This window comes from Drosophila eugracilis, unplaced genomic scaffold (assembly GCF_018153835.1).
Source record: "Drosophila eugracilis isolate 14026-0451.02 unplaced genomic scaffold, ASM1815383v1 contig_2088, whole genome shotgun sequence".
Classification (NCBI taxonomy): Eukaryota; Metazoa; Arthropoda; class Insecta; order Diptera; family Drosophilidae; genus Drosophila; species Drosophila eugracilis.
The window spans coordinates 6,084,735-6,110,734 of record NW_024572964.1 but is presented as its reverse complement, the minus strand read 5'-3'; the positions used below and the strand labels follow the sequence as shown (position 1 = coordinate 6,110,734).

Genomic DNA, 26,000 nt, shown 5'->3' with positions numbered 1-26,000 from the left:
CATGTTGCTGTTGTCATCGACGCGTTGTTGCTTTTGCTTTTTTCCTTTGCTTAGCTTTGCTTTGCTTTGGTTTTGCCTGTTCCTATTCCAATTGCTACTGGATGGAAGGCAAAGCACGAGGCACACACAAAGATCGCATCAGTAAGCATGCTGCGAAATGTTTCCTGCCGAACAGAGGGAAACACGTCGTCAAATCTATCTTACCGATTCCATGGGGCCAGCCAGGGACAGCCGTGGATGAATGACGGGCATGACTCTGGCCTTTGCTTTCTAAATACAGTACAAAAATTGGTGATATTTTAAGGATATTTAAATTTATTCAAAATACTAATTATAACACTAATCTTTATTCTAAAGAAAGTTTTAATAGTACTTTCTATATAAAGTACCAAAAGTCATCTTCAGTTTACTTACCAAAAACTCCTCTCAGTGTAAAGAGAAATCATGGCTATCGTTGTAAACAAAGCGTTTACAGGACATTGCAGACAACATTTCCCCCTGTCAGCACCTCTTTTTCTTCTCTCTAGATTTTGCCATTTTCAACATTTCCCATTGACGTGGGCCATGGCTACTTTGTGTTCATGTCCACAGAGCTGTCCCTAATATGCCGCACCTGATTTTTATGACGAACGAAGAGTGTCTGCCCGTAGGAATGTTGGGTTAACGATAGAGTGAGATGTGTGGAAAGGTGTTAAAAATGGAGCCGCTTTGAGGCACATACTTGGCAAGGATGTTGTTGACCCAGGCCAGGTGGCAAATGGAAGGATATACACACACATCCGTGTACCTCTTTTTGCTTTGATGTCGGAGTTGTGTTGGTAAATATTGACTCGGCACATTAACGCCAATTTGCCCTGAAGCAGATATGTAGATTTTGCTCCTTTTGTTGCCCAGCTTCCGTGGCATTAAAGTATTTCCTATCCAGTATCCTGACTACCAAAATCGAGTTAGCAACTCGCCCGGCTCAACATATAATTACATTGTTATTTATTGAATTTTCGCCCCGAAAAACTGCAGCAGCAACACATAAACAACATCAACTTTTGCCCGGGAACCCGAAAAATTGTTTAGCGACAAATTGTCACAGGCGCTGACAAGAGTTACCGGACCCAGTTCGAAACTCACATTTTGGCCAAAAAGGACAGGCAGGCAGGCAGTCAGGCAACCAGGCAGTCCGTCAGTTAGCCAGACAGCCAGACATGATGCGCTCTGCCACAAAATATTCCGCAAAGTCAACAGCGGCAACACAAAATGAGGTCAACCATGAAAATTGCACCGGCGGCAGCAATTTCTCATTTTGAGTTTAGCAGCCTGCTCTGGCAAAGAGCAACAAAAACCAAAGTACTTCATACGAAAAAAAGGAAAGAATTTCGCGATGCGGTCCACTGAGCTGCTGTTGCTGTTGCTGCAGTTGATGTTTCTGCTGTTGCTGTTGCTCCCGTTGCTGTTGCTTGTTCCTGCGGTCGATCAGTTGCTGTCGCTGCATGTTTTTGGTGTAGTTGCTGTTGCTGTTGCTGCTGCTGCTGGTGTCATGTCGTTCATCAGCGTAACAATTTTTATTGCCGGTCGGACCGCAACTTTGTTGTCGATAAAATTTTAATTCGCTTTGGCTTACATTTTTTTGTTTCGCTCCCTTTATGCGATTTCAATTTGAGCTTTAGCCAGAAAGAGCAGCAAAACAGGAAGGGGTTTTAAAAATATGGATAGTGTAAGTTGGCCCAAAAGATGATGGCCATTTAAGCAGGCCATACATACTTGGATATCAATAACAGAACTTAAGTAATTAAAAGGAATATTTTTGAATAAACTTTGATTCACTCTTTACTCATGTTTTTTATATTATTATCTTTTAATCAGAACTTTAAACTTTAAAATTTATCCACATTGTAAGAGCATTTCCTATTCGTTATTCACATTTTTTTTGGAATTTATGCATGCATCCTTCGACGGCCCTGCGCCAAATTGATTTATAGCGTTCAAACACGTTTCGCCCCAAAAAAAAAGAACCGAAAAAAAATGTGGCAACCACAAGAGGGGACATACAAAAAACTGAAGACACCACAGCAATCACGTCCCCAATTATAAACACAACTAATTGCCCCGGCAAATGTTCCATGAAAGCGTTGCGAATTCTTAATAACATGGCATACAAATTTTGTGCTAAATTGTCAACATTAGTAGGGGGAAGCAGATGCAACCCCAGATGCAACAACAGGAAAAGCAGCAGCAACAGCAGCAGCAGCAACACTTGACACAGCAACCACTTTTGACACCGGAGCAACAATGTAAGGCACAACCAGTCGCAGCTTCTATGGGGCACATTTATCATGGCTACCGTTTTTAGCTTTGCACGCTTTTGACCTGCTGCACAGCAGCAACGCGCGTGCCACCAGCAACACAAGCAACAGTCACAGCAGCAACACCAGCAGCAGCAGCACTAACAGCAACTCTTACAGCAGCAACACAATGGCAACACGAAACCTTCCAAGAGCTGAACTTGCTCAGTGATCTTTGATCTTATCTTGGCCAACAAGCGCAGGTAAAAGTGTTATACTGAAGATAAGTCCACAAAGAAAAAATGGTCGTCATTTAGTAGTAGAAACTTTTCAGATAAATTTAAAATAAATTGAAAATATTTTACATTTTAAACTGTTAATGCAGCTTGCCTAGGAATTAAAAAACAAACTCAACGAGGTCTGGCATTCCATATTCGGACCATTATTGGCCAAGTTATGGACATAATACTATAATTTTGAGGAGAAAATCTGGCATACCCAATTTTTGAATTTTCGATAAGGGGTAACATCGTCTTTTTTTGGAAAAATTTGACATTTTAAACGGTGAATACAGTTTTACTGCAAATTAAAAAACAAACTCAACGAGATATGGCATTCCGTATTCGGACCAATATTGGCCAAGTTATGGGTATAGCCCACTGACTTTAAGGGGAAAATCGGAGATAACCAATCTTCGCATATTCGATAAGGGGTAACATCATTATTTTTTGAAAAAATGCCAAAAATTTGTCATTTTAAGCTGTGAATACAGTTTTAGTGCAAATTAAAAAACAAACTCAACGAGATATGGCGTTCCGTATTCGGACCAATATTGGCCAAGTTATGGGTATAGCCCACTGACTTTGAGGGGAAAATCTGAGATAACCAATCTTCGCATATTCGATAAGGGGTAACATCATTATTTTTTGAAAAAATGCCAAAAATTTGTCATTTTAAGCTGTGAATACAGTTTTACTGCAAATTAAAAAACAAACTCAACGAGATATGGCGTTCCGTATTCGGACCAATATTGGCCAAGTTATGGGTATAGCCCACTGACTTTAAGGGGAAAATCGGAGATATCCAATCTTCGCATATTCGATAAGGGGTAACATCATTATTTTTTGAAAAAATGCCAAAAATTTGTCATTTTAAGCTGTGAATACAGTTTTACTGCAAATTAAAAAACAAACTCAACGAGATATGGCGTTCCGTATTCGGACCAATATTGGCCAAGTTATGGGTATAGCCCACTGACTTTAAGGGGAAAATCGGAGATATCCAATCTTCGCATATTCGATAAGGGGTAACATCATCATTTTTTGAAAAAAATCCCAAAAATTTGGCATTTTAAGCTGTGAATACAGTTTTACTGCAATTTAAAAAACAATTTCAAAGAGATATGACATTCTGTATTCTGACCATTTTTGGCTTTGTGATGGGCTTGGGAAAACCAGGATTGACCAAACTTCGAACATTTTTTATCAGGGCTTATATTTGTTAAAAATTTTATACCAAATATTTGTAATTTTAAATGCAACTTTGTTAAAGATAAAATTATAAGCTCATCGACGGTTTTGTTATGGTAAAATTATTTTTTTTTGCGAAGGAAAATTTTGGATTCCTTGCCAATATCTGGAATATTTTTTGACTTTCCCAGAATGACAATTAAGGAACTATATTTGCAAAATTCGTCCAAGTGCTTTAACTTATAAATTAGTCACCAGTCTTTAATAGGAGGGATCCATATGCTTTCTCTCTCTGCCTTAAACTGGTTAATTGAAATTTCACATTTTCCAAACTCTTTGTAGGGTTCATTAATCGCTTCCCGTTCTCCAGTCTTCTTCAGATGCATAATTTGGGCACGCCCCAAACATGTTGCAAGTGCCACTTTTGGGCTGTTTCCACCCAGATTCCCCCTTCATTTTACCCTTTACTTGCCACATTTGTTGTCGCTCCTTAATGCGTTTTTAAAGTGCACGAGCCCCGCCCACAGGGCGTATGCAACATTTGCAGTTATTCAGTGCCGGCAATTAGCCAGCGAATGTCATAAATGAACCACCACCAGCACCAGCAGGGCCACTCAGCTGAGCTGTCAAAAACTACGCCAACTAATGACAGTGCGATTGGAACTGGAATTGGAATGGGAATGGGAATGGGAATTGAAATGGGTCTTCGGATGGAAAACGGAAAACGAGCCATGGGATTGGTTTGTGGGATTGATGCTGGGCAAGATGTAAGCCAAGCGAGGCAATTACACATGCAAATTGCGGGCCACAAACCTCAAAACTGGAGTCTCGCCGCGAAGTGAACACCATAAATCAGTTGTCATTGCCAGATCTTGGTTTGTCTAAGCACACGTCAAATTGCACTCGGTGCGGGGAAAATGGTAACTCTGGGGGGGAACTTCATTAGCACGAAACATAAACGAGCCATCATTAACATTTTTTGATAATTAACAGTTTAGCTAGGAGCCCACATTCTAAGAGAACTGTGATGGAAACAAAAACAAGGCCTAAAACTAATTGGCAAAAAATGGGAATTGAATTTGGGGTTTAAGAACAGAAATAGTTTATGATAACTTTTTAAGATTCAACTCGAAAATTCTATTAAAAATCATGAGAACATTTGAAAATAGTAGTTATTATTTTACTTAAAACCACATCTTGGAACTAAAAATTTTATTACCTTAAACAGAAATTCCCCATCTTCTTGCTGAACTAGTTCTAAAAACCTAAGAGGAAACCTTTATTTCCATTCCATTTTCAATCTTCTCCCACAATAACTGGTTTGCCTCTACCACACCTGCCCCTTAACCCTGCACCCTCAGTAAACCACATCTTGGCAACACGCACAGAACTTCATCTGGAATTGCAGCTAGACCAGCGACATGTTGCCGATGTCGCCCAGCAGCAGCAATTGCTGCTGACGTCGACGCGGCGACAAAAAACACGCTGCCAAGTGATGCGGCGCACAGCAGCAGCAGCAACAGTAGCAACTGGCGACTTGTGGCGCGCTTAACCGCGTGGCAGCAGCAGCAACAGCAACAGCAACATCAGCAACAATAGCAGCAACATCAGCACCTAGAACCGAGCTTCGTATTCGGCTTCGGCTGCTCCTCGTGAGTTCTTCTTCTGAAGATGTTGCTGTCGCTGCTGACTTAGAAACCGCAATGGAAAACCCCTTCTAAACCAAAAAAATGGAGGAAAAAAAGAAAACCCCGTTTGCTCTCGTTAAAGTGCCAACATGTCCAGTTGCTTATCAGTCAACTCACTTTTTTCCGCTTGTCATAAATTATGAGAACTGTTGCAGTTTTATGGCCGCCTTTGTTTACACAGCAGGCAGCCAAGGCATACTCCCACACGCACACACTCGCGGCCACACTCATTCGCACTCACACACACATGTGCAGAGAGAAAATTGAATGCAAAAATTCATAATTTCAATCTTAATTGCCCTTAACTTCTACTATTAAATGATCAACATAAATTTTCTCATTCTTGTACCAACAAATTTTAATGCAAAAGTTTACAGCATTTTCTCTCTGTGTACGAATATTTAGTGCCCTTACGGAAGACTCACGCGTGGTCGCGACGATAACTCATCCAAGTCACGCCGTCTGCCGCGGTCTCCGGATCGGATCGTTCCGCTTGCCTGGTCCCTGGAGTTCATCTAACAGCGGGAGGAGCCATACCAAAAACCGCCTAGCACTTCCTGCCGCCAATCCCTGTGGCAAGGTCCCCACACCTCCTTTTAAGAATTCCCCCTCCCCAGCTTCATCTTTGCAAATCATTTTTGAAATGCAGCAACGCACGCTAGAAATGAGCTCGTTTGAAATCCAAACATTTTCACTTACCTCACCCCTTTTCCGCAGATTTTCCACCGTTTTCCCTTCAGCTCACTTATTCATTGGTGCGTGTTGGCAAATGCCAAACATTTTTAGATGCGACTGCCAACTGAAGCTTGTAAATACTTTGGAGTTGTGCAAGAAGTGGAGAAAAGATTTGCTGCCATTCGCGGTATTCACTGTTTGTTGTTGTTGCTCTTCTCGGGTATTTGCTGTATGCGCCTTTTACTAGCTGCGATTGGCATTTCAACGGCAATGGGTCTGAGTTCCTGGAGAGCAGCAGGGCTGGGGGAGTTTCCCTCCAAAGTTGGAAATGCGTGAGGCAAACATTTTTAATGCATTTTTAATTAATTTTTTGCTCCGTCAATGGGCTAAAGGGCGGGGCAAAGGGGGCGTGGTGAGTCGCGAAAGACAAAGTTGCCACTTTAGTTAACAGTTAAAAGCCGGAACTTTCCTCTACAGTGATTTTCTTTTAACTGCCTGTGAGGCAGAAGACAAAGGGAACTTTAAGTACATATTACTTAAACTTCATTTTGTTTAATTTTTAGTATAAGCTTTAATTGCCTATCTTTTAATTATAACTGCACTTCCTTAAACTCTACAAATCTCTTACTAATGCCTACCTCTTCAGTTGATTACTGCCAATTATTAACCACCAGTTAGTTCTTTCAACTCATCTTAACCCTCTTTGTGAGTGCCAACTTACCGCAAATGCTGAATGGCGTGGCAATAAAATGTTTGCCAAGAATCATAAAAATCAAGAGTCCATCTAAGAACAACTCCTAACTATCCGACCAGCACGAACCCTAATTGAGCCATCAATTAATTAGTTAGGAGAGGCAAACGTATTTGCAGAAATAGTGGAAATTATCAATTTCAGGCGGCAGAAGTGGGCATTAAAAATTATGAAGCTTGAGGTCGTAAAAAGCGGTTCTTGGTCTTATCATAAAAGATAACAAACCGCTGGCAAGTCGTAAACGGCTGGCTACAAATGTGGAAGCTGGAAAGTGGAACCTAAATGGCCCACTTGCGATCCACAAACAATGTCCGTGTGAATGGAAGGAAACTGGTTGCTGCTGCCGGCGTCGTCGTCGCTGTTGCTGTTGCTGTTTCTGTTGCTGGTGTATATGTTGCCGTTGCTGCCAGCTGAATGCCTGCCCTGGCCTGGCCTGGCCTATTGAATGTGCATCAAAATTTATGTGGCCTTTTTTAGTCGTTTGCGTTGAGTCAGCGGAAGCGAACGTCGTCGTCGGAGTAGCAGCAGCAACATCGCAGTAAATATCGCAGCAACATCAGCAGCATTCGTCGTATGTTGCTAGTTTTCGGTTGGAAAATTGCAAAGGCAAAGAGACAGGTTGCCAGGCGGATTAAAATTGCAGCCTATTTCGTAACAGTTAAAAAGTGTGTGTGTGTGTGTGTGTGCTTAGTTTAAGCCATTGCGAAACTAGTGTTGACAAAAAAGAAAAATAATAAAAAAAAAGATCAAAGAAACCAACAACTTTAGTGACCCCAAAAAAATTAACATAAATTAATTGATTTATGCCTGTGACCTTTGGAAGTGAACTGCTGTGAACACCTGTTGCTTTCGATGCTTCAGGATGGCTGGATGTTCGCTGGAAAAGTAATATTTATAAAAGGTAATTAAATAATTATGCAATCATCTCAATCTAAGCGCCCGAGTTAGTTGTTGGAAATTAATCAACTCGTGGGCAGGCATAAATATGCAAATTAAATTGAGGAAGCCGGAGATTGTTACACTTTGCTGGTCAGTCGAAGGAGAACATGTTCTGCGGTTGTCTTTTAGTTTTCCTCCATGTTCTTTTTTTCTTGGCCAAGCGTGAGAATATTCACTGGGCATTAATTAGCTGGAGAAATCAACATAAAGCCATCGGTTGTGGGATTTCTTTGTGAGCTGCTTGGCTTGCATGTGATTGTGGCCAACTAATTGGTGGCGATCGTAAAGGAAATAAACACGCTATGTGGGGGAGAGAAGGTATTCGAATTGCAATTGGTATTGGTATAGGTAGTATTGGGAGGTATTTCACAAATATCTAAGAACCTATTTAACTAGGTGTGTTTGCCTTAAAGTGCCCGTGAGCGGCATAAATCACACCCCTGCTCCGTTGGCTGTATTCTGGCCATGTTTGCACAGCGTGGCACTAAACGCAGAGACCCACTCCATAGACTCATTAAGGTTTTAATTTACAAGTTTAACTCGAGATTTAAACACCGAGATTTATATGCGTGCCACAAGAGGCAATAATCAACGGCAACAACCCGCAATCACGTACGGTAACAAACGAACCCACGAGCAACATCACAACAGCAACATCAACACCACCAACAGCAACAACAGACGTCGATGTCCACCTACGCAGATTGCTTAAACAAACCCTCAATGAGGAGGCCCGTGTCGGAATTGTGTCGGTCGGTAATCGAATATGCAACTCATGGGGGGAAACTTTAACTTTAAGACAAAACATGACAACAGCAACAACAAGCTGCAACAGCAACACAAACAACACAAGCAAGGAAAGATGAAGATTTGCGCAAGCAAACAGACATTTGGTAGGGAAAAAAGGATGTTCGCTATTAAGGGAAATATAGTCATGGCTGGAATCTTGTGAGATTTGAAATTCACTTTTCTTAGTCAAGATATTATTTAAGAACCATTTTTGCACATTTGATCCTTAATTGAAGCACTAATGCACTAACTATTGAGTTGGGTTATTAAATTAAATTTATTGCAACTTTGAATCATCTTTTAAAATGTCATTACCCCAAGTTAGAGTAGAACATAAACCTAAATTACAACGTTGATTAAGCTCGCCCAAAATGGGCTTTGGCTGAAGCCTGACCTTACACAACACCACTTTCGACAGCAGCAACATCGCCAGGAGTAGCAGCAACAGCAGAAGCAACTGCAGCTTACACGCACCTGCAACCTGCAACAGCCGCCAATCATTCGAGGATGCGGATGCAGCGACGACAGCAACTCTTGGGGACTAGAGCAACACGTGCATGTGATTTGGAAGACAAAAACCGTTCTAATTTCTCAACTGTCAGCTGAGAGAGGTCTCCACTTGTCCCCCGGCAAGTTGCAACTAGCAACTAGCAACTTGCAACCCCAACTCGTTAGCTGGCTGTTGCCATAGCAATTATGCAGCTGGGCCTCACAAAAGAAGGTCGACGTTGCTGTTGCTGTTGCTGCTGCTGTTGCTGCTGCTGTTGCTGGTGTGTTCCGGCTCTTTGGCTCTGGCTCATGTCTTCATTTTGGACTTTTTGCAGCAAGTACACATGTTGCTGGCGTGCTCGAGCAGCAGCAGCAGCAACGCTTTTTGTTTGTTTGTTTATTTGTTTGCATTGGCCAGCACTTTTGGCCTTTGGCGCTGGGATGTTAACCCTAAACCTGGCTGCCTTTATTAAGCCACCGCGACCAAGTCACTTGCACTGCACCAGCACCAGTACCAGCGACAACAACAACAACAACAAAAACAACTGCAATCTAGGCGCTTTTTTAATAGTTTTTAGCTGCAAACACGTTTTTGCTCCGACCCTCTGGTGTTGACGTCGCCTTTGGTTTTCCATCGTTTACCTCCGTTTTTCTCTTACCACCTCTAATTTGCACCGCTTTAATTTTTACTTTTTATTTGCAACACTTGTCGTTTAAATGCAGCAGTAGGAGCAGGAGCAGGGGCAGGAACAGCAGCGCAACAGCAAAGTGTGGCCAATAAATTAAGCGAAGCCAAAAAAAGGAGACACACCGACTCACAGAAATATCATCAAAAGCCCAAGTTGCTTGGGGAAATTATCTATCTATGTGTGGCAGCCAGAGGTTCTCCGAGTCCGAAAGACTCTTGGGTCCCCAGATCCGGCTCCTCGGTCTCCCTAGTCTACCAAAGACTCGGAGGTTCCGTGCACAATCGCAACAAATGGCATTTTTATTGATATTTCGCTCGGTTTGCTTGGCAGCCGCATGTTGAAATATGCGCGCCACCTGTTGATTTTGTTTTTCGATTGCAGGAGGAGTAGGTGAACCTACCTCCTCTAAATATATATATATAGAAAGATCGGTGGCTGGCGGGGTCTGCTCGTGATTTGCGCTGCAAATTAAAAGCGAGGGCGATGCATATAAATAGCAATTTGGACAGGCGAATTAAGGTAAACGACTGCAGCAACAACAAATCTCGCAAAATACCAACCAAGGAGTTGGTTGGAAAAAGAACTCGGATCGTCGAGTTGTCTTGTCACATAATGGAGTGGAATTATATCAACGGCGTGACTTTAATTTTCAAAAAATTAAACAGAGGTGGGCAGGAATGCCAAGCTAGCAGCAGGCAATCAAGTAACTCAAACAGAGGAATAATTTAGGATGGGTAGTTAAGCAAGGAAGAGGAAAAAATACACAAGCTATACTCTTTTTTCCTGTTTACCTTTTTACTCAGACTTGCAACCTTTTAATTAAGAAAGTATATTAACTAACTAATAGATAAAATTATGACATGAAATGGTTAAATAATAAAAATGTCTTTAATGCATTTTCCTTATAATTTTGATAACAAACAATCCACAACTCTGTTAACTAAATATGCCATTTCGACACCTATAAAAAGTCTCAAGATCACCCTTCGAAAATGTAAATGATTTCCCCGAATTAACCTTTGGAACAAGCTCTTAAAAAATTCAAGTGAACCATCAAAGTGCGACTGCAGTCCTCGAGAAGTGGAAACTTTTTAACTACCGAAACTCGCAACTAAGTAAATTCCAAGTTTATCAGCCAGCAGCTTGCCCACTCGAAAGTAACTTTATCAGACGGCCTGCATCCAATTAAAGGTTTTTCCGAGTATTTAGTGGATGCATTTTCGTTTGCTCCAATAAGATAAGCCAGGGGGAAATGCAACTTCAGGCCCAATAAACGCATGGCTATTGACAGAACGAAAACGACGACCACGACGATGACGACAGGTAGAGATGTAGATAAAGCGCCTGATAAGCAGCAAATTTGACAGCCATAAAGCAAATAACAACCGACCGACCGACAGGTAAGAGATATACAGCATGAGGGAACTTAAATTACACTGCACTGAAGGGGGGAACTATGCTATGAAAATTAATGAAACCAGTTTGGAGCATTTTTTATTGTTCGTCTGTCGTTTAATTAAAAGACAATCAAAGTCGGGACCGCAGCTGGATAGCTGGGTTAGCTTTGAACAAAGGCCTGGAATGGTAACGAATATCCAGCGGATGGCAAGCCAAGAGTTCATCAAAATCAGGAGCAACATCAAAACCTGCAAGATACCAACTGCAAGCTTCGTGATCTCAGCTCTCAGATTCAGATCCCCAATCCCAAAAATAAAAAAAGAAGGAATCGAAAAGCAAAGGGGAGCGGAAGACAGAACCTGCTCCGGGATTCTTTATCGACATGTTTATGCGTTCCGTTTGCCCCCGAACGAGAAGTCCGACAAATGTATAAATATTTACACGAAATATTTACGATTAGGAGATGGCCAGGCTAGCCTGGCAGCAGCGGGGGTAACCGCAATATAGCCGCCTCTTAATGAAATGCTAACGATATTCATTGGAAAAATCACAAGCGTAACGAGCCCGGGGAGGCACAAAAACCGCAGATGCCTGGCCAGAGATCTAGAGTTGAAAATTTCAGAGTTTTTAGAGAGAGAGAGCAACGTTGTTGCAGCAACAAAGGAAAATTATGTAAATGCTGGGAAATTGTTTGGGCCTCAACCCGCCAATTTTCACCGAACATTTTCGGCAAATCAATTTCAATTGCCTGCCTCAGCCCGGCTATAATGTCCGGAGGCGTATTTTGAAGCTATAGCCATGGATGTGGGGCGTGGCAGGGCATGGCTTATAATAATAATTGAATAAATTGAAGCTGCAATTGAATCGAGGTTGAGCCCGGTTGGGCAATACTGGCAGGTGTAATTTGGCCAAGTGGAAGCGCTTCGGTTTCGGTTTCCGTAATGAAAATGCCACTTTGTTGCTGGCAACAGCCTGAGGTTATTGCCAGGTAATAAATGTAAGTCGATCCCAAAAATGCAATTCAGTTTTTCAGCTTTAAGCCAAAAGATGACGGGCCTCGTAGTCATACTGGTATATAATTAAAGCAAATGTGTTTTATGATTGCTCTCGAATCAGGGTTAAGTACCTGTCCTCATTTGCATGCCGTGCAATTCTGCAAACTGGCAATCCTGCAATTATCCCATCGCCAGTCGCAAGCGACCACACAGCGGATCTCGGCAGCTCATCATCGGCCTCCTCCCATATCCCTCGGTTACCGGAGAAACCTCCCTTGAGACTCCCTCATGGCCACTGCCGTAATAACTGTAACTCTTCATCAAAATAATGTAATTATCCAAATTGTTTTCCTTGAAATTTGTTTACATCATTTCTGTAGTTCCCCGCGCGAGTTGGCAAAAAAAAAAAGAATCAAGGCAAGCCGAAACGAGTAGGCAAATTACCTATTCCCTATAACGAATAATAAAATACTCTGTTTTGTTGATAAATATCAGTAAATATAGATTAAAGAGAGCAGATGTGGGAAAGATATGGACTACAGTCAGAAATTAAGGATAATGGAAAGACCAAAAAATGGACTTCGGAACTTCTTAACTAGGATTGGCTGTGTTTTATCTTCCTCTAAATTTCCACCAACTCATCTTTAGGGTATTAAAAAGAAAAAAAACTACATCTCCATCATGCAATGCAAAGCGGTTCCCGTTAAGAGCCACTTGAAGAGGGGCTAACACACACTAGTGAACATAAGCCAACACACACAGAGGAGCAGAAGCTTCTGCTTTTTTACTTGGGCTTCTGGCTGATGGTGCTGCTGCTGCAGCAGCTTTGCACTTTTCCAAACCGACGCTTTGGCAACAATTTCATTATAGCGCCAGCAGCAACATTATCATCATGCAACTCCAACTCCCCAACACATCATCTGCATCCCGAGCACCATCCCCTTACCCTGTCACGTGTGGCATAATCTTCATTATCATTAAAGCAGAGCACAGGAAAGCACTGCTAAACTGTTTAACGTTTTCCCCCTTTTTCCGCAATTCCATTTTTTTTTTGTCGAAGCTTCCGCTTTTCGCTTTTTATCCCTTTTCTGGGCTAAGTACTTGGCAGGATCTGAATATATATGCATATATGTTTGCCATAATCCGCCTGGGTAGTTGCATTTTAATTGCATTCCGCGCTTTGCTTTATTTCTCTGGCTGGGGGAATAAAAAATTTTATTTTTCCCGCTTGGGTTAAACACCTCAAGCTGTCAAAATGAAAAGTGCCATTTCACGCTGCGTGGAAAATTGAGCCGGAAAAGCTCTTAAGTTTCAAGTGGATCTGAAGTATCTGCCGACGCCGCCGCCGTTTCGTTAAGAGATCCAATCGATTGGAACTCTCAGGGTTGCATTTTCCCATCACTTTTGCGGTCTAATTGCTTTGAACAATTTTCGGACGCCACTTTGGGGAATAGCATTTCCCATTTTCCAGCCAGCCAGACTTTGCCATCTACAACTCCTTCGAAGCGCCGCTAAATTGCCCGCTGTCAGCATGGAGCGGCATGTCAACAACAATAATAATTGTAATAACCAACCCCGGCGACGAGTATGAGTATAAGCCATATATACATGGCCGACTATTAAGGCCATGTTCTGCTGGCAACAGGCTGACAGGCCAAGTTAACAGAGGGTCGCCAGGTGGGGCAAGTGGGGCAGGTGAGGCAATCAAGGCACAAAACTTTCCTGCCAACGATTTACTTTGCGAAACGTCGTGTGGGGCGCCTTTGGCCGTGGACTCACTCGTCTCGGTTTAAACTGGATATTGTCCGCCAAGAATAGAGCCCAAAAGTGGCAAGAACGTTTTTGCTGGGCGGCAAGTTGTGGGGGTGTTATACGAACTGTAGGGTCATAAAAAGCTAGCTTCGTTGCCAGACTTTGGGAATATTAAACAGGAAAACTCTGGGTTAAAGTTTATCGAGCATAAAAAATTCAAATTAGTTGTTAGCCAAATTAATGCAGTTTTTTAAGATGCTGAAAAGCGTAGATTATGTTTTTTTATGATTTATTGGAAATAATTTCTAGAGAGAAGGGGAAACTTAAGCCAAGTCTTTTAAGGCAACTTCATAAGGCTCATTTTCTAGAAATATAGGAGCCTTTAGTATCAAAAGATACTTCCTTTAGTTTCATTCAACATCCTTTAAGGTTGTTTCCTCTCGATAACGAATCACTGATCTTGAAATTTGCTTCCACTTAACCCACTTAGTGCGATCAGACCAGCAAGGCAATATGAGCAGTGAGAATGAAAAGATATACATTGTAGCAGGAGCAATCGACCGAAAATTGCCCGACTTGATTAGCAATTCCAATTAGAAGTTTTCTCATTTCTGACAGGCTGAGCGACGGGCATGGCATCAGCCCCTGGAAGCAATCCTGGCAGCCAATCATCATTATGATGTTCATCTGGCATGCACAATAAAAATAAACAGATCATAAATAATATATGAATTCAATTCATATCTAAAAGGATTTGCGGTTAAGACGCCGCCACGCACAAATATGGCGTGGAAAACGAGTTTTTCTTCGCCGAATGATCAAGGGGTATATGGGAGGGGGGAGAATCTGAGAGAATCCAGCCAAGGAGATCGCGTAGATGCAACCAAAAAAAAAGAAGAAGAAAAAAAAATAAAGAAAATAAAAGAAAACAAGAAAAACACGTAGAGCGGCGAGGTGAACTCACTTTTTACCCCCTTGTTTCGTCTGCCGGCAATTTCCCAATGCCGGTTGTGAAATTTCTGGCCTGGCTGCGAATGTTTCATGGCCAAGTTAACAGGCGCACAGAGCAGTCAGTCGTACGATCTAGCCAAGTTGAAAGAAGAAGAGGAAGGCGTAGAAGAAGAAAATGGTAGACCGGAATGAAAACCATCATTAAGCTGTGTTTGCGGCAACATGCAACATGCAACTAGCAAGCAGCCAACAGCCAACAGCCACCAGCCACCAGCAACCGCTGAAGTTCAAGTTCAAAGCCAGGCAAGACAACGAGTTATTGTTTCTCGACAAGATTCTTTCCACTTATTACACAAGTCATCAGTCGTCGTCGTCATTTTCATTCCCATCCTGGTGCCCGTCATCATCTTGGCTGTCATCTTTGACATTAGCCAGGGATCTGGCCATATCCCTCTTAGCTCTCAGTTCTTAACTCTTAACTCTTTTCGCCCCATCTTAACGGTCCAAATTGCAGAAGGCGTTGCCGCATCATTATCAACTGATTGTGTGCACTGGGCACCGGCTACCGTATCCTGTTCTGTCCCGGTACCCAATTTCATCTCACCGGAAAGCAACGCGGCATTCCATAAAAAATTAAAAAAAAAAGAATATATGTATACAGAAAGAGGAAAGAAATCCAGGGAAGGCCCCCTCTTGACGGCACTAATTGTTAATTAATGGAATGCAGGCGTGCCTTGAGCCTGCCCCTGGCATTTCGGTTTTTCGTCTTGCCTGGAAATTATTGCCACACTTTGTCGGGGCTGCAAGTCATGTTTGGGGTTCAGATAACATAATTCCCTACTATCCGAGTTAAGAAAGAGGGAGAATATGAGTTTTTTAAAGGCAAAAGTGTAAGGAATTCCAGCCAATACCAATATCTCTTTCACAAGAATGCAAGTTGCAGCCTTCAGTTAGGTCTTCAAGTTTTCGTGACCCAAATGCAAATGTTAAATATCCTGACTGGAACATTTCTAAATTTTCCTTTTTTTTTGTGATTTTCATATGAAGCTTACAAGTAATTTGGAAAATCCCAGAACAATTTAAAAGTCACCTGCAGAAGCTTTTCCCTTTGGCCAACTATTGATACAGTTCTTTTTCCCCCTTTTCGTTGAGAATGAAGATGCATTCCTGAAATGCAGCCAAACATATTTCATTTTCACAGTCAACGAGGCAAAAGTTTTTCAATCTACCCGGAAAATGCATCACCTTGCCTCTGCCCACCTCAGGTTGCATCGTCTGCGGCAAACTGTGTCATCAGACTGGCATAACTTTTATTGAACTGTCGCCTGGGGGGGAGTTACAACTATCTTTCTCTCTCTATACTATATAGTTCAGGGAAGTCAAAGGTTGGGAAGCCCAAAGGTGACAAGTGCCGAGTCAAAAGCCGCAGACATTTGTATAAATTATTACAGTCGCCCCATGGCGGCGTTCAAAGCGTTTCTCGATATGCATTTATGATTGCATATGACATTTGCATGACGTTGCCACGCCTCCTTTCTCCTTTTCGCCACCGCCCACCATTTCAATTTTTCACTTGTTGAACAGCTGACTTTGGCTTATACGAAATGCAGTTTCCTTGAGGTCTCTTGAGTCGGAATTGGAATTGAAGTCAGACTTTTGGAGCGGAGAATGGAATGGAGGATGGTGGTTGGAGGATTTCTCCTGTGGCTTTTTGGTATTTGCACGACACAATCATTAAATAGCCATGGCCAAGTGCTGACAACCACAAGTACGGCAAAGAGGCCAAAAACAAAAACCAAAACAACAACAACAAATTACAAGCTCACATTGTCAGAGTTGCACTTTAGGCGACATAAATTTTATGTACGTCGCCCTGACAGAGCAAACAAAAAATACGGCGAAAAGGGGATCGATTTTGAAGAAACGAAGATAGAAATACCCTTTATTTGTGAGTCCCCCCAAAGAGGGTATTTTAATAAGTTAAATTAAATATTAACTATATTATTAACTTAAAGAAATAAGAGTCAAACAAAATGTTTTATTAGTTATTAAATAAAAACTAAAAAAAAAACATTTTTTAGTTTTCGATTGTTATGAAAAGTTGAATGACCTTTTGTTAGGGTATCAAAAAGAAGACCGAAGTCAACCAAAAGCAGCAGCGGCAGCCAGGAGGTGTCAATGTACAATTGCAGCAAAAACAACAACAATGGCATTGGCAGCAATGAGCTGCTGGCACAACAAAGAGCCCATTGTTGTTGTTGTGCTTTTTGTTGCTGCTGCTTTTGTTGCTGTTGGTGTTGGTGTTGGCCGTTGATGTTGCTGTTGCACATGCCAAATGCGGACAGAGACACGACGCCAAGGAGCCCCGCCGTATGGACACAAAGCTCATCCCACAAAACACTTGAAGAAATATAAAAAATAATTCATAATTTATATCAAATGGTATTGGCTAGATCTAACTCTAATATCCCAACATAAATATTGATTAGAAGGCATTAATTAGAAGTAATCTATGAAATTGAGAAATATAACTATTTCTTCCAGTGCACCTGCTTGGTCCTCCTTTCCTTTAAGCGGTTACAAAGCATTTCTCACTGTTCTATTGACACACGCAACGCTCGTCTTGGAATGTTGCCGCCGTTGTCGCCATCGCAGCGGCTTGTGTAATTACGCGAGTCGCATTAGCACAACAAATCGACCCCACAGAGCTGCATTTAATTAGTGGCTCAGCAGCTTGGACGACGCGACGACGACGACGACGACGACGACTACGACTATGGCAAACATGTCAGGCGAAATTGTTGGCATAATTCATAATTGAACTGCATTCGTGGCTGCCACACGCTCTCGCATCCTCAGCCGCATCCTTGGTGTATATCTTTGCCAATTTGGAGGCCCAGCTCTGTTTGCTTTGATGGCTACATAAATTTCCTGATAGGTTTGTGGCGCCCAACGTGAGGCCTTCTTGGCTGGTGTTTGTCGTGCCAGGTATGCAATATACCGCAGCCCCCCTCATCCTTCACTTTGACCGCTTTAAACTGCCGATTTATATACCCTATCAGAAGGGGGTATATGGGATTTATGAGCGGAAGTTGGCAGGTAACAGCATGTGGATTTTATAACTTATTTATTAGTTAATAAAAATTAAAAAGAAAGAAATTTGAAATGACTTTCCTTAAGTTGGAATCTATCTAAGGTCTTAAAGAGTATTTCAAATCCTTTAGCTAGCTTTTCCTAGACCTTAAACTCGTTAAGAGTCTTTTTAAATATTGTTACCTCCTGTGCACTGGGCGCACCTACAACATTTGTGGTTGTATAAGCGGCAGTACCGTTATTTCTCGCTCTTTGGGAGTTGTTAGTCGAGTATTCCATTACCACAATTCACATGTCGGCCCAAAAGACCACCCAGGTTATTGTTTTCCGCGACTGTATCTGTATCTGTTTCTGTAACTGTGACTATGTTTTCGCCGGGTTCAAAGACTGTTGACATTCGTGGGTTATTGTTATTGCGATTGTTGCGGCAACCACATCCGTTTTAGTTGCATGTTGCAGGCCATTGATTGACGTAAGCGCTTTAAAGACTTTGTCAAACGAGGTCCATAAAGAACCTCGACTCCGTCCGCCGTTGACTCTGGAGTGCAATTTGCCAAAGGGATTGGGTTCTGCACCGAAAAATATGAACAAGCCAAATGGGAAAATGGGAAACTGAGGACAGTGAACAAGCCCAAGCGGCAGACATGAGACACCACCAAACACTTCATATGACAATCAAACTTTGTCTGCAGGAAGCCAAAGGGGGTAAAACGAAAAAAGAATAACTATTCCGAACGATTTAACAATGAATTCTGCAGCAAAATCTCCATGAAAATAGATATAAAGCGAGACAGACGTCGAGAGGAAGAGATAATGGTGGGAAGTAGCATATAACCATAATATCAATTTCAATAAACTAACAAGCAAATGTGCGAGATGTGAGCGGAAGCGAACTAACACAGTCCGGAGTAGTACATAGGAACTTATGGAGCGCACGGAGGATGTGGCTTGGAAGGTTGTCATATGCCAGCAGACATACGGACAGGTGCCATCAAAGTAAATTTCAATTCCGCAGCAAAGCGAAAGAATAACAAACTGAAAGTAAGGATATTGAGAAGATTGGGTATATGAAAACACTTTGGCAACAAGAGCTGCCAAAACTCAAACCAATAAGTGTCCAAATGTTTGCCAGATGATTGCCAACTAGATAAAAATCACTAAGAAGTACTCCCGAAGAAGAAATCTAAAAATGTGAAACAATCAATGAAAGGATCTTTAATAAACTCCCAGCTCAGACTAATCAAAAAACACTTTCACTCACTAGATAAAGCTTGATATTCTTAAAAACATTTGTAGAAATATTAAACCTAAGCATACCTTCTTATCTGTTTGTAAATAAAACTTTCAAAGAGTAAAACTTTAACTTTTTTAACTTATTCCTGAAATAAAAGAACTGGAAGGAACTTTCCCTGGAGTTGTTTTTTTATTCACTAATGTTACAGTTTCCTTGAATAGATAAAAAGTCCTTTGCTTACCACCAACAGCAATAAAATCCCAACTTTTTTGCGAAATTTATTGAGCAAAACTTTAACTTGATTCGAGACAAAGCAAGGAACATAGAAACTAAGTCTCAGTCTTTGTCTTTTTCCCAACGAAGTAAGTAACTTCCCGGTTGAGGGAAACACAAGAGTATGCAATGCAAAATGTTGTTGCCACTCTGCAGTTTCTAGATATTTGTAGCTTATTATCCATGTAGCTACAACATGTGGATGCGTTTGCTGTATGACAAGTCAAATTAACATGTGCAACACAATCCTCACTCACTTTCCAAGCCAAAAGGATGGCAGATTTCGAGTTGCAGTCCTTGTTGTCATTCGACACTTTGTGAAAACTTTGCTCGGGGTGCCGGCAAATGTCAGCACATTTGTGACTCCTCATCCTTGGCCAAATTAATGCCCCGGCCAGCATGGCGTATACTTGTTAAATGCATAGCAGCATCACCGAGCATCCAAGAACATCTCAACAACTGTCGACATTTTCGCCTGCAGCTGCAGCTTTTCTTACACCAACCCCAGCGATTTTTTCCCCAACCTTTTTTGCATCCCCTTCAATGTTGCAAGCTCTTTTGTATGGCACAATCCTCCATTGTTCATTGTTTAAAAGTGGGTAAAGTGGTGCAGCACAGGCTGGAGAATAATAAAAACTGATGCAAGACGAGACCTTCGGGGCAAAGTTAAGGCCTTCCTTTCGGTCTATTCCATTTTTCTTTTCTTTCTCCAATTCAACCTTAACCCACATTCGGTTTCAATTATCGTGCACTCCAGTGGAAACCAGAAAAACCACAGCCGAAAAAGCTTTAAAAATTAATATGCTGAAAATCTTGAAACAATTTGCAAACTAATAGCAAAAGGCTTAAAATCGCATTAAAAGTTTCACCCAAGAACTATCGGCACAGGCCACCGGCACCCAAACACTCATGTAGAGTTTTATATGCTGAAAGATTCAATAAGCAGCAAGTTGTGGTGGGCACAAAGTTTGCAGTCAGAAAGGCTTAAAGCCTTTTCAAAGTGGCAGCACCAGCAGCAGCAGCAACAGCTTAAAGCCAAAACTTCGGGCTCGAGGCGAAAAATATTGCACTGGAAAAATAAGTCAAGAAATCATCAACGATGCCATTAGCATAGAGTCCAGAAGTGACCGAAGTTCTTGCCCTCAAGAGTGGCCAAAACTTTGGTGAGTTTTTCTTTTTTTGAAGGGGTTGCTGAAACTTTTAACAATCTCTTTACATTTTCCTTGCTTTATGCAGGAAAAATAGGAATACATAAATGGCTTATTTGATTCTTTGAAACAAAAAATATGCAGTCTGATTTTGATTAAAGACTTTTATTTAAATTTCTTATTACAGATGAACTCAATTTGAAGGAAAAGAAAACCTAATAGTACCTAAAAATCCATTATTAATGACCATGCAGGATATACGCTTACGCCTGGAACCACAGCACAGTACAGCCACATTCATATCCTCCTCCTCAGCCTCTTTGTCCTCATCCCAAACAGCTGAGACTACGCTGATTGAGACAGCTGAGAAGTCGCCAACCAGGTGAGCAAAAACACAAAAAAAACTCCCTTAATCTTTAACTCAAAGTTTCTTCCTCCCCCTTAATCCTTGGGCTCATTTGTTAACCGCAGTGAAGCAGCTGCCGGAACAGTGACAACGACATCTCCGCAGCATTATTTCCATCATCATCATCCGCCGGCGCTTCCGCATCCGCAGCCTCAGTCCCGCCAGCCGACGAATCCGCATAGTCACACGCATCCACATCCGCACCTTCAACGTCGTCCGGTGGAGCAATTGCATCTGCTGCACAGCCACCACGATGTCCAGGAGCTGTCCGGACAGGAGCATCTACATCCGCATCCGCACACCAGCTCCCACCCGCATCCACAACATCTGCGCTCGCCCAGCTCCGAGGAGGATAATTCGCCCACTGAAATGAATAATTGCCGTCGTTTGGTGGATAAGCCGCCGCTGGTAAGTCCCGCCAGGGTTCACTGTAAGAAAGAAATAAGCCTTATCTTGATTAAATATTTAATAATTAAGTAAGAAATCGTAAAGGAAAGTCTTTAATTTTTTTAATATTATTTAGAAATCCAAGTCTAGTTTACAAGATTTACCAGAAAAAGTTTTTGGTGTATTTTCACCGATTTTCTCTGCAGTAAGCTCCTTTTTCCTTCACCACTTCTTTCCAATTCTGTTGGTTAATATTAACTATTAGCCAAGGTATTTGAAAAAAAAAGACGGCAGTCGAGGGAGCAATCATTTTTTGCTTTGTTGCCAGGATCCTTTGTAGCCTATTTCTCAATGCTTGCAAATTACTTTGCTCGGAACATAAATCTGCTTACGCTGGTGATTGGCCAGGAAGCAAGGGGGAAATGAAGGGAATTACCTATTGGGATGCACTTAATGCCAAAGCAATGCCAAGTAGCGGCGGAAATGGAAAACTTCAAATCGAGACAGCATCAACAAAATTTCAAAGATGAGGAAATTGCAAAAAATGAGTGGAAATCCTTTGGCTGAGGATGAAGTGTAGTTCTGTAATGTACTTAATGTTTTTATTTTTGTTTTTTTTTGCAAATTTTAAATTTCCTGTACTTAGTTTAAGTCACCACTTTAAGTCACTTGGCTGAAATTGCGCTGCTTGAATCGAATTCAAAAGCAATTGGAATTGGAGTACGTACTCCAGGTGGAAAGTGTTTTTGCCACTAAACCTGCAGCCGAAAAAGTGTTCATTAAATTAATTTGCACAAATGCAAATTTTCGAGTAACGGCACTTTGGCACGCGCCACTAACAAAGGTGCACCAACTGCACACAACTAAAATGGGGCAAAAATGGGCGCACACTGAGATAAAATTCCAATGTTACAGGAAATTAAGCAAAAATTGCAAAGTGAAAGGTTTCTTATTACCAAGGAAAGGCGTTTAACTTAAATTAATAATAATTATAGTTAGCATTAAACTGCCTTTTAAAATTCACAATATTAAGCTCAATTTTAACCTCCAAATGCAAATTGAAATGATCATGAACTTGATAGCAGTCTATAATCCTTAAGAGCTCCACAAACTAATTACATTCTTCTGTTGGCAGCAACTCAAACAAAATCCCCGTTGCCATTTATAACTTGCTACTTAAACAATTTAATGGCAACGCGTTAAATGCTTCCCATTTTCCTCTAGTGCAGTTTGAAGTTGGAAAATGGAAAATAGAATATAGGAGTCCTTGGGAACAATGGGCTGGGATGCCTGGGAAATGGCAGGCAAATGCCGTTAACTTACTGACTTTATGACACATAAATCGCAGCAACAGCGATGCCAAATGCATCCGACAGCCAGTTGCCGTTGTCACGTGTTTGTAGGCCTAGGGAATGGTATGGCATGGCATGGAAATCCTTGCCGAAAGGACAATGGGACAACTTTTCTCTGGCGCCGCCTGAAAGTAGGCAACGTGAAAAGTTTTCCACAGATAACAAGGCAAGGAAAATGCGAGAAAATCAAATGGCAGAAGGAGTAGCAGCACTGCTGTGCTATGAATGCTGCTTAGACACGTCTATTGTGCCATTGTCTGGGAAAAATACCTTGGAAAAGTCCAACAGCCAACCGCCGCCCACTGCATTCTTTATAGTCAGGATTTGTCTGGCAGTTCTGGGAGTTCTAGTCCTCCGAGCTGAATTGCATAATGCGTTGGGCTTCCCTTCCGATGCCATTAGCATAATGGGGGCATTAGGTTGGCACGATGCTCTGATTGCATACTTAACGACAGCCAAGTGCTGCCAATGCGCCAATTTAATTAGCTGCAATTGAACAAAAAGAAAAACCAACAGCCTCAATCGAAGGAATCCTCCATTTAACTTAGAATACTGGCCAAGTTAATCGCCTTTCATCTTCATAAAATCAACATAATTATCGCAAATTACGAGGAAATAACCAAGTCCAATTTACGTTTAGGCTGCTAATTACGGAACGCAATGGGAAACAATTTAAAGAGCGGCAAAGGAAAACCCAAAGGCAGTTGTATCAGCCAACGTCAGAAACTTTCCATTCAGGCTCCAAACTCATTTCAAAGTAATTTGCCGCAAAATCCAATGGCTGGCGGTGGGTCGTCGTAGTGCGGCCAACAAGAGGCGTGGCAAGCCCTGTTTAACATTTTATTGGTAACCAAAAATTTTACACATCAATCTCGGTTGTTTTTTGGGGTGGGATAAAAGTGGTAAAATACGAAATGGGTGGCATGACGTTGTTGTTGTTGTGGCTCTGACTGTGAGAGCTAAAGTGTGTTTGATGTTTGTTGGATTCTCCGGGGGAAGGGAGTGCATGGGGATAAGCTGTAGGGGGAGGTACCACAAATCCCTGAACGAATGCACCTGCCCCGATACTGGTCAGACAACAGTAGTCCCAAATTCACCATTATAGCAATGCAAAAACTTTGCCAAATTGGCAGACAACATGCAACATGCAAAATGTACGACTAGAAGTTGCCACACTGAAAGTAAAATAGATGTGATAATTGTAAGAATTTTTAAAATAGTTTTACAAACAAATATACAATAACATATTAAAAATACTGGAGCTTTATTTTATCAATAATATAAAATATTGTATTTTTTCCAATTTTATTACCAATTTTCAACTAAAAAGTATTTCTCCCTGCTCATTGCCATCCGTTCACAGGTGAAACGCCTGACCATGGGTATCGGCCTGCTGCGGGGCACTGAGGATAGTCGCCCACTTGTGCACAGCACCTGCGGCTCCTCCCTGACCTCTGGATCCGGGTGTGGGTCCACTCAGACCATCTCCGATGGCTATGTGAACGAGGCCATCTGCGAGCCGGACAAGTACGTTGCCAGCAAATTTGGTGACTCCTGCCGGCAATCGCTGTCCGCTCTGGAGAGTGCCACCCAGCGATTGCAGGTTGAGCTGCCGGCCAGCAACAAGAAGTATCTAAGGGAGACGTGCAGCGGTAGGTGTTTGAATTAGTTGCACTTTAAGAAAATTTCATTTAAGTGATTAGTTTAATTATGAAAACATTAATATTTTATGGTATTTTCTAAACATTATAAATATTTATTTCATGATATTTTTTTCTATTTTGTTTAGCCAACTCCAGTCCAAAATTGTTTCCTGCCCACGGTTCCCTGCGCCTGGATAATCTCAGCCTATCAGAACAGCAGGAGCTAAAGGGGGCTGCATGGTTTCAAGCCGGAATTCCCCGGGAAATCTCGCTAGAGGTCTTATCCCGACAGAGTCCAGGTGCATTTCTAGTGCGCCAGAGCAGCACAAAGCCGGGCTGCTTTGCCCTATCCCTTCGAGTGCCTCCTCCTTCGCCAAGGGTTGCCCACTATCTGATCCTGAAAACCCAAAGAGGATATAAGATTAAGGTGGGAATTATAGTTATTTAAAATTCTATTAATACATTTATTAAATAAATATTTTTATCAAATTTCAGGGCTTTACCAAGGAGTTCAGTTCGTTGAAGGCGCTGATTACGCACCATTCGGTAATGCCGGAGCTTCTGCCTGTTCCACTGACCCTGCCACGACCACCGAACACCCGATCGCAGCGTTCCCAGGCCGCCTACGGAGGCGCAAGTGGGAATGGGGGAGCTGACTTTGAGATGTACGGCTCCCTGAACGACTTTCGCAAAATGATGGCCGATTTGAATGTGTGACCGCTGGGCGCACTTAATTAATTAAGTAATTATGTCACGTTGATTGAATTAAGCTGCCCGGCTTGTCACATTGTCCGGGTCGAGACAGGATAACAATCTGTTTAATTTGCGTAATTGGCTGTGCTGACGACGGTTGACGTGGCTACCGACAAATAGGGTCCATGTCCACGTGCATTTTGAACGGGCAATGGCCTACCACCTGTCCGCCAGGTGCTTCAAAAATTGCACAAATTTTTATTAAAATTGATAATAAAATCAGCTACGTGGGCGGCGTCTGTGGTTGCCACAAGGGGCGTGTGCATACACAAATATATGAAATACGCTCAAATCATTTTCTGCGAAACTGATTAAAAAAGTGCAAAAACATGCAATATGTATACGCAAACAGACATCAAGTGATTATTATTTTTCGCGTTTTTATCATTTTTTATTCGTTTTGTATGGTTTTTGCTGAGTGGCAGGTGCATCAGACAGACATCTGAATGGGGCAGTCGGATTAAATGTTAATGTTTGGGTAGGGAAATCGAGAGGAGGCTGCCGGGATTTGGAGTGCGGCAACGGTATGGGTACAATGGATTCTTTTTGTGGTGCATTTGATGCACTGATAATGCAGAGAACTAGATAGATAGACTTATACATGAACTAAATCAATAACCAATTATATTGTAACTATATGTATTTTGTGTAATAAAAATAATGGAATATATTTAACAGTTTAAATGGTTTTTGTGTTACATTCCGGTTATCTTAAATTAACGTTAATAAGAGAACTTTAGGATTATTCAAATTAATATAATTTGGTATCTATCTAATGATAATGATATAATTATAACTTAAATATATTGTTCAAAATATGTTCGAATTTCCCGCCAAGTAAGAGTAAATA

The 26,000-nt window shown here is 41.7% G+C and overlaps 1 protein-coding gene across 1 annotated transcript; it reads left to right on the top strand.

The window, feature by feature from the left end:
* Nucleotides 1-7,296: 7,296 nt before the first annotated feature.
* LOC108108127 lies at nt 7,297-25,820 on the top strand. The gene is made up of 6 exons (XM_017216048.2): nt 7,297-7,760; nt 20,797-20,991; nt 21,081-21,423; nt 24,118-24,406; nt 24,544-24,824; nt 24,893-25,820. Exons 2-6 carry the CDS (start codon nt 20,852-20,854, stop codon nt 25,112-25,114), a joined length of 1,275 nt encoding a protein of 424 aa, XP_017071537.1. The 5' UTR covers nt 7,297-7,760; nt 20,797-20,851; the 3' UTR covers nt 25,115-25,820.
* Nucleotides 25,821-26,000: the final 180 nt, after the last annotated feature.

Excerpts from the sequence above, each read along its gene's own strand:
- LOC108108127 (XM_017216048.2), top strand. The coding sequence starts at position 20,852 with ATGACCATGCAGGATATACGCTTACGCCTGGAACCACAGCACAGTACA. Across the intron at positions 21,424-24,117 it reads TGGTGGATAAGCCGCCGCTG|GTGAAACGCCTGACCATGGG; the intron begins GTAAGTCCCGCC and ends ATCCGTTCACAG. Across the intron at positions 24,407-24,543 it reads TCTAAGGGAGACGTGCAGCG|CCAACTCCAGTCCAAAATTG; the intron begins GTAGGTGTTTGA and ends TATTTTGTTTAG.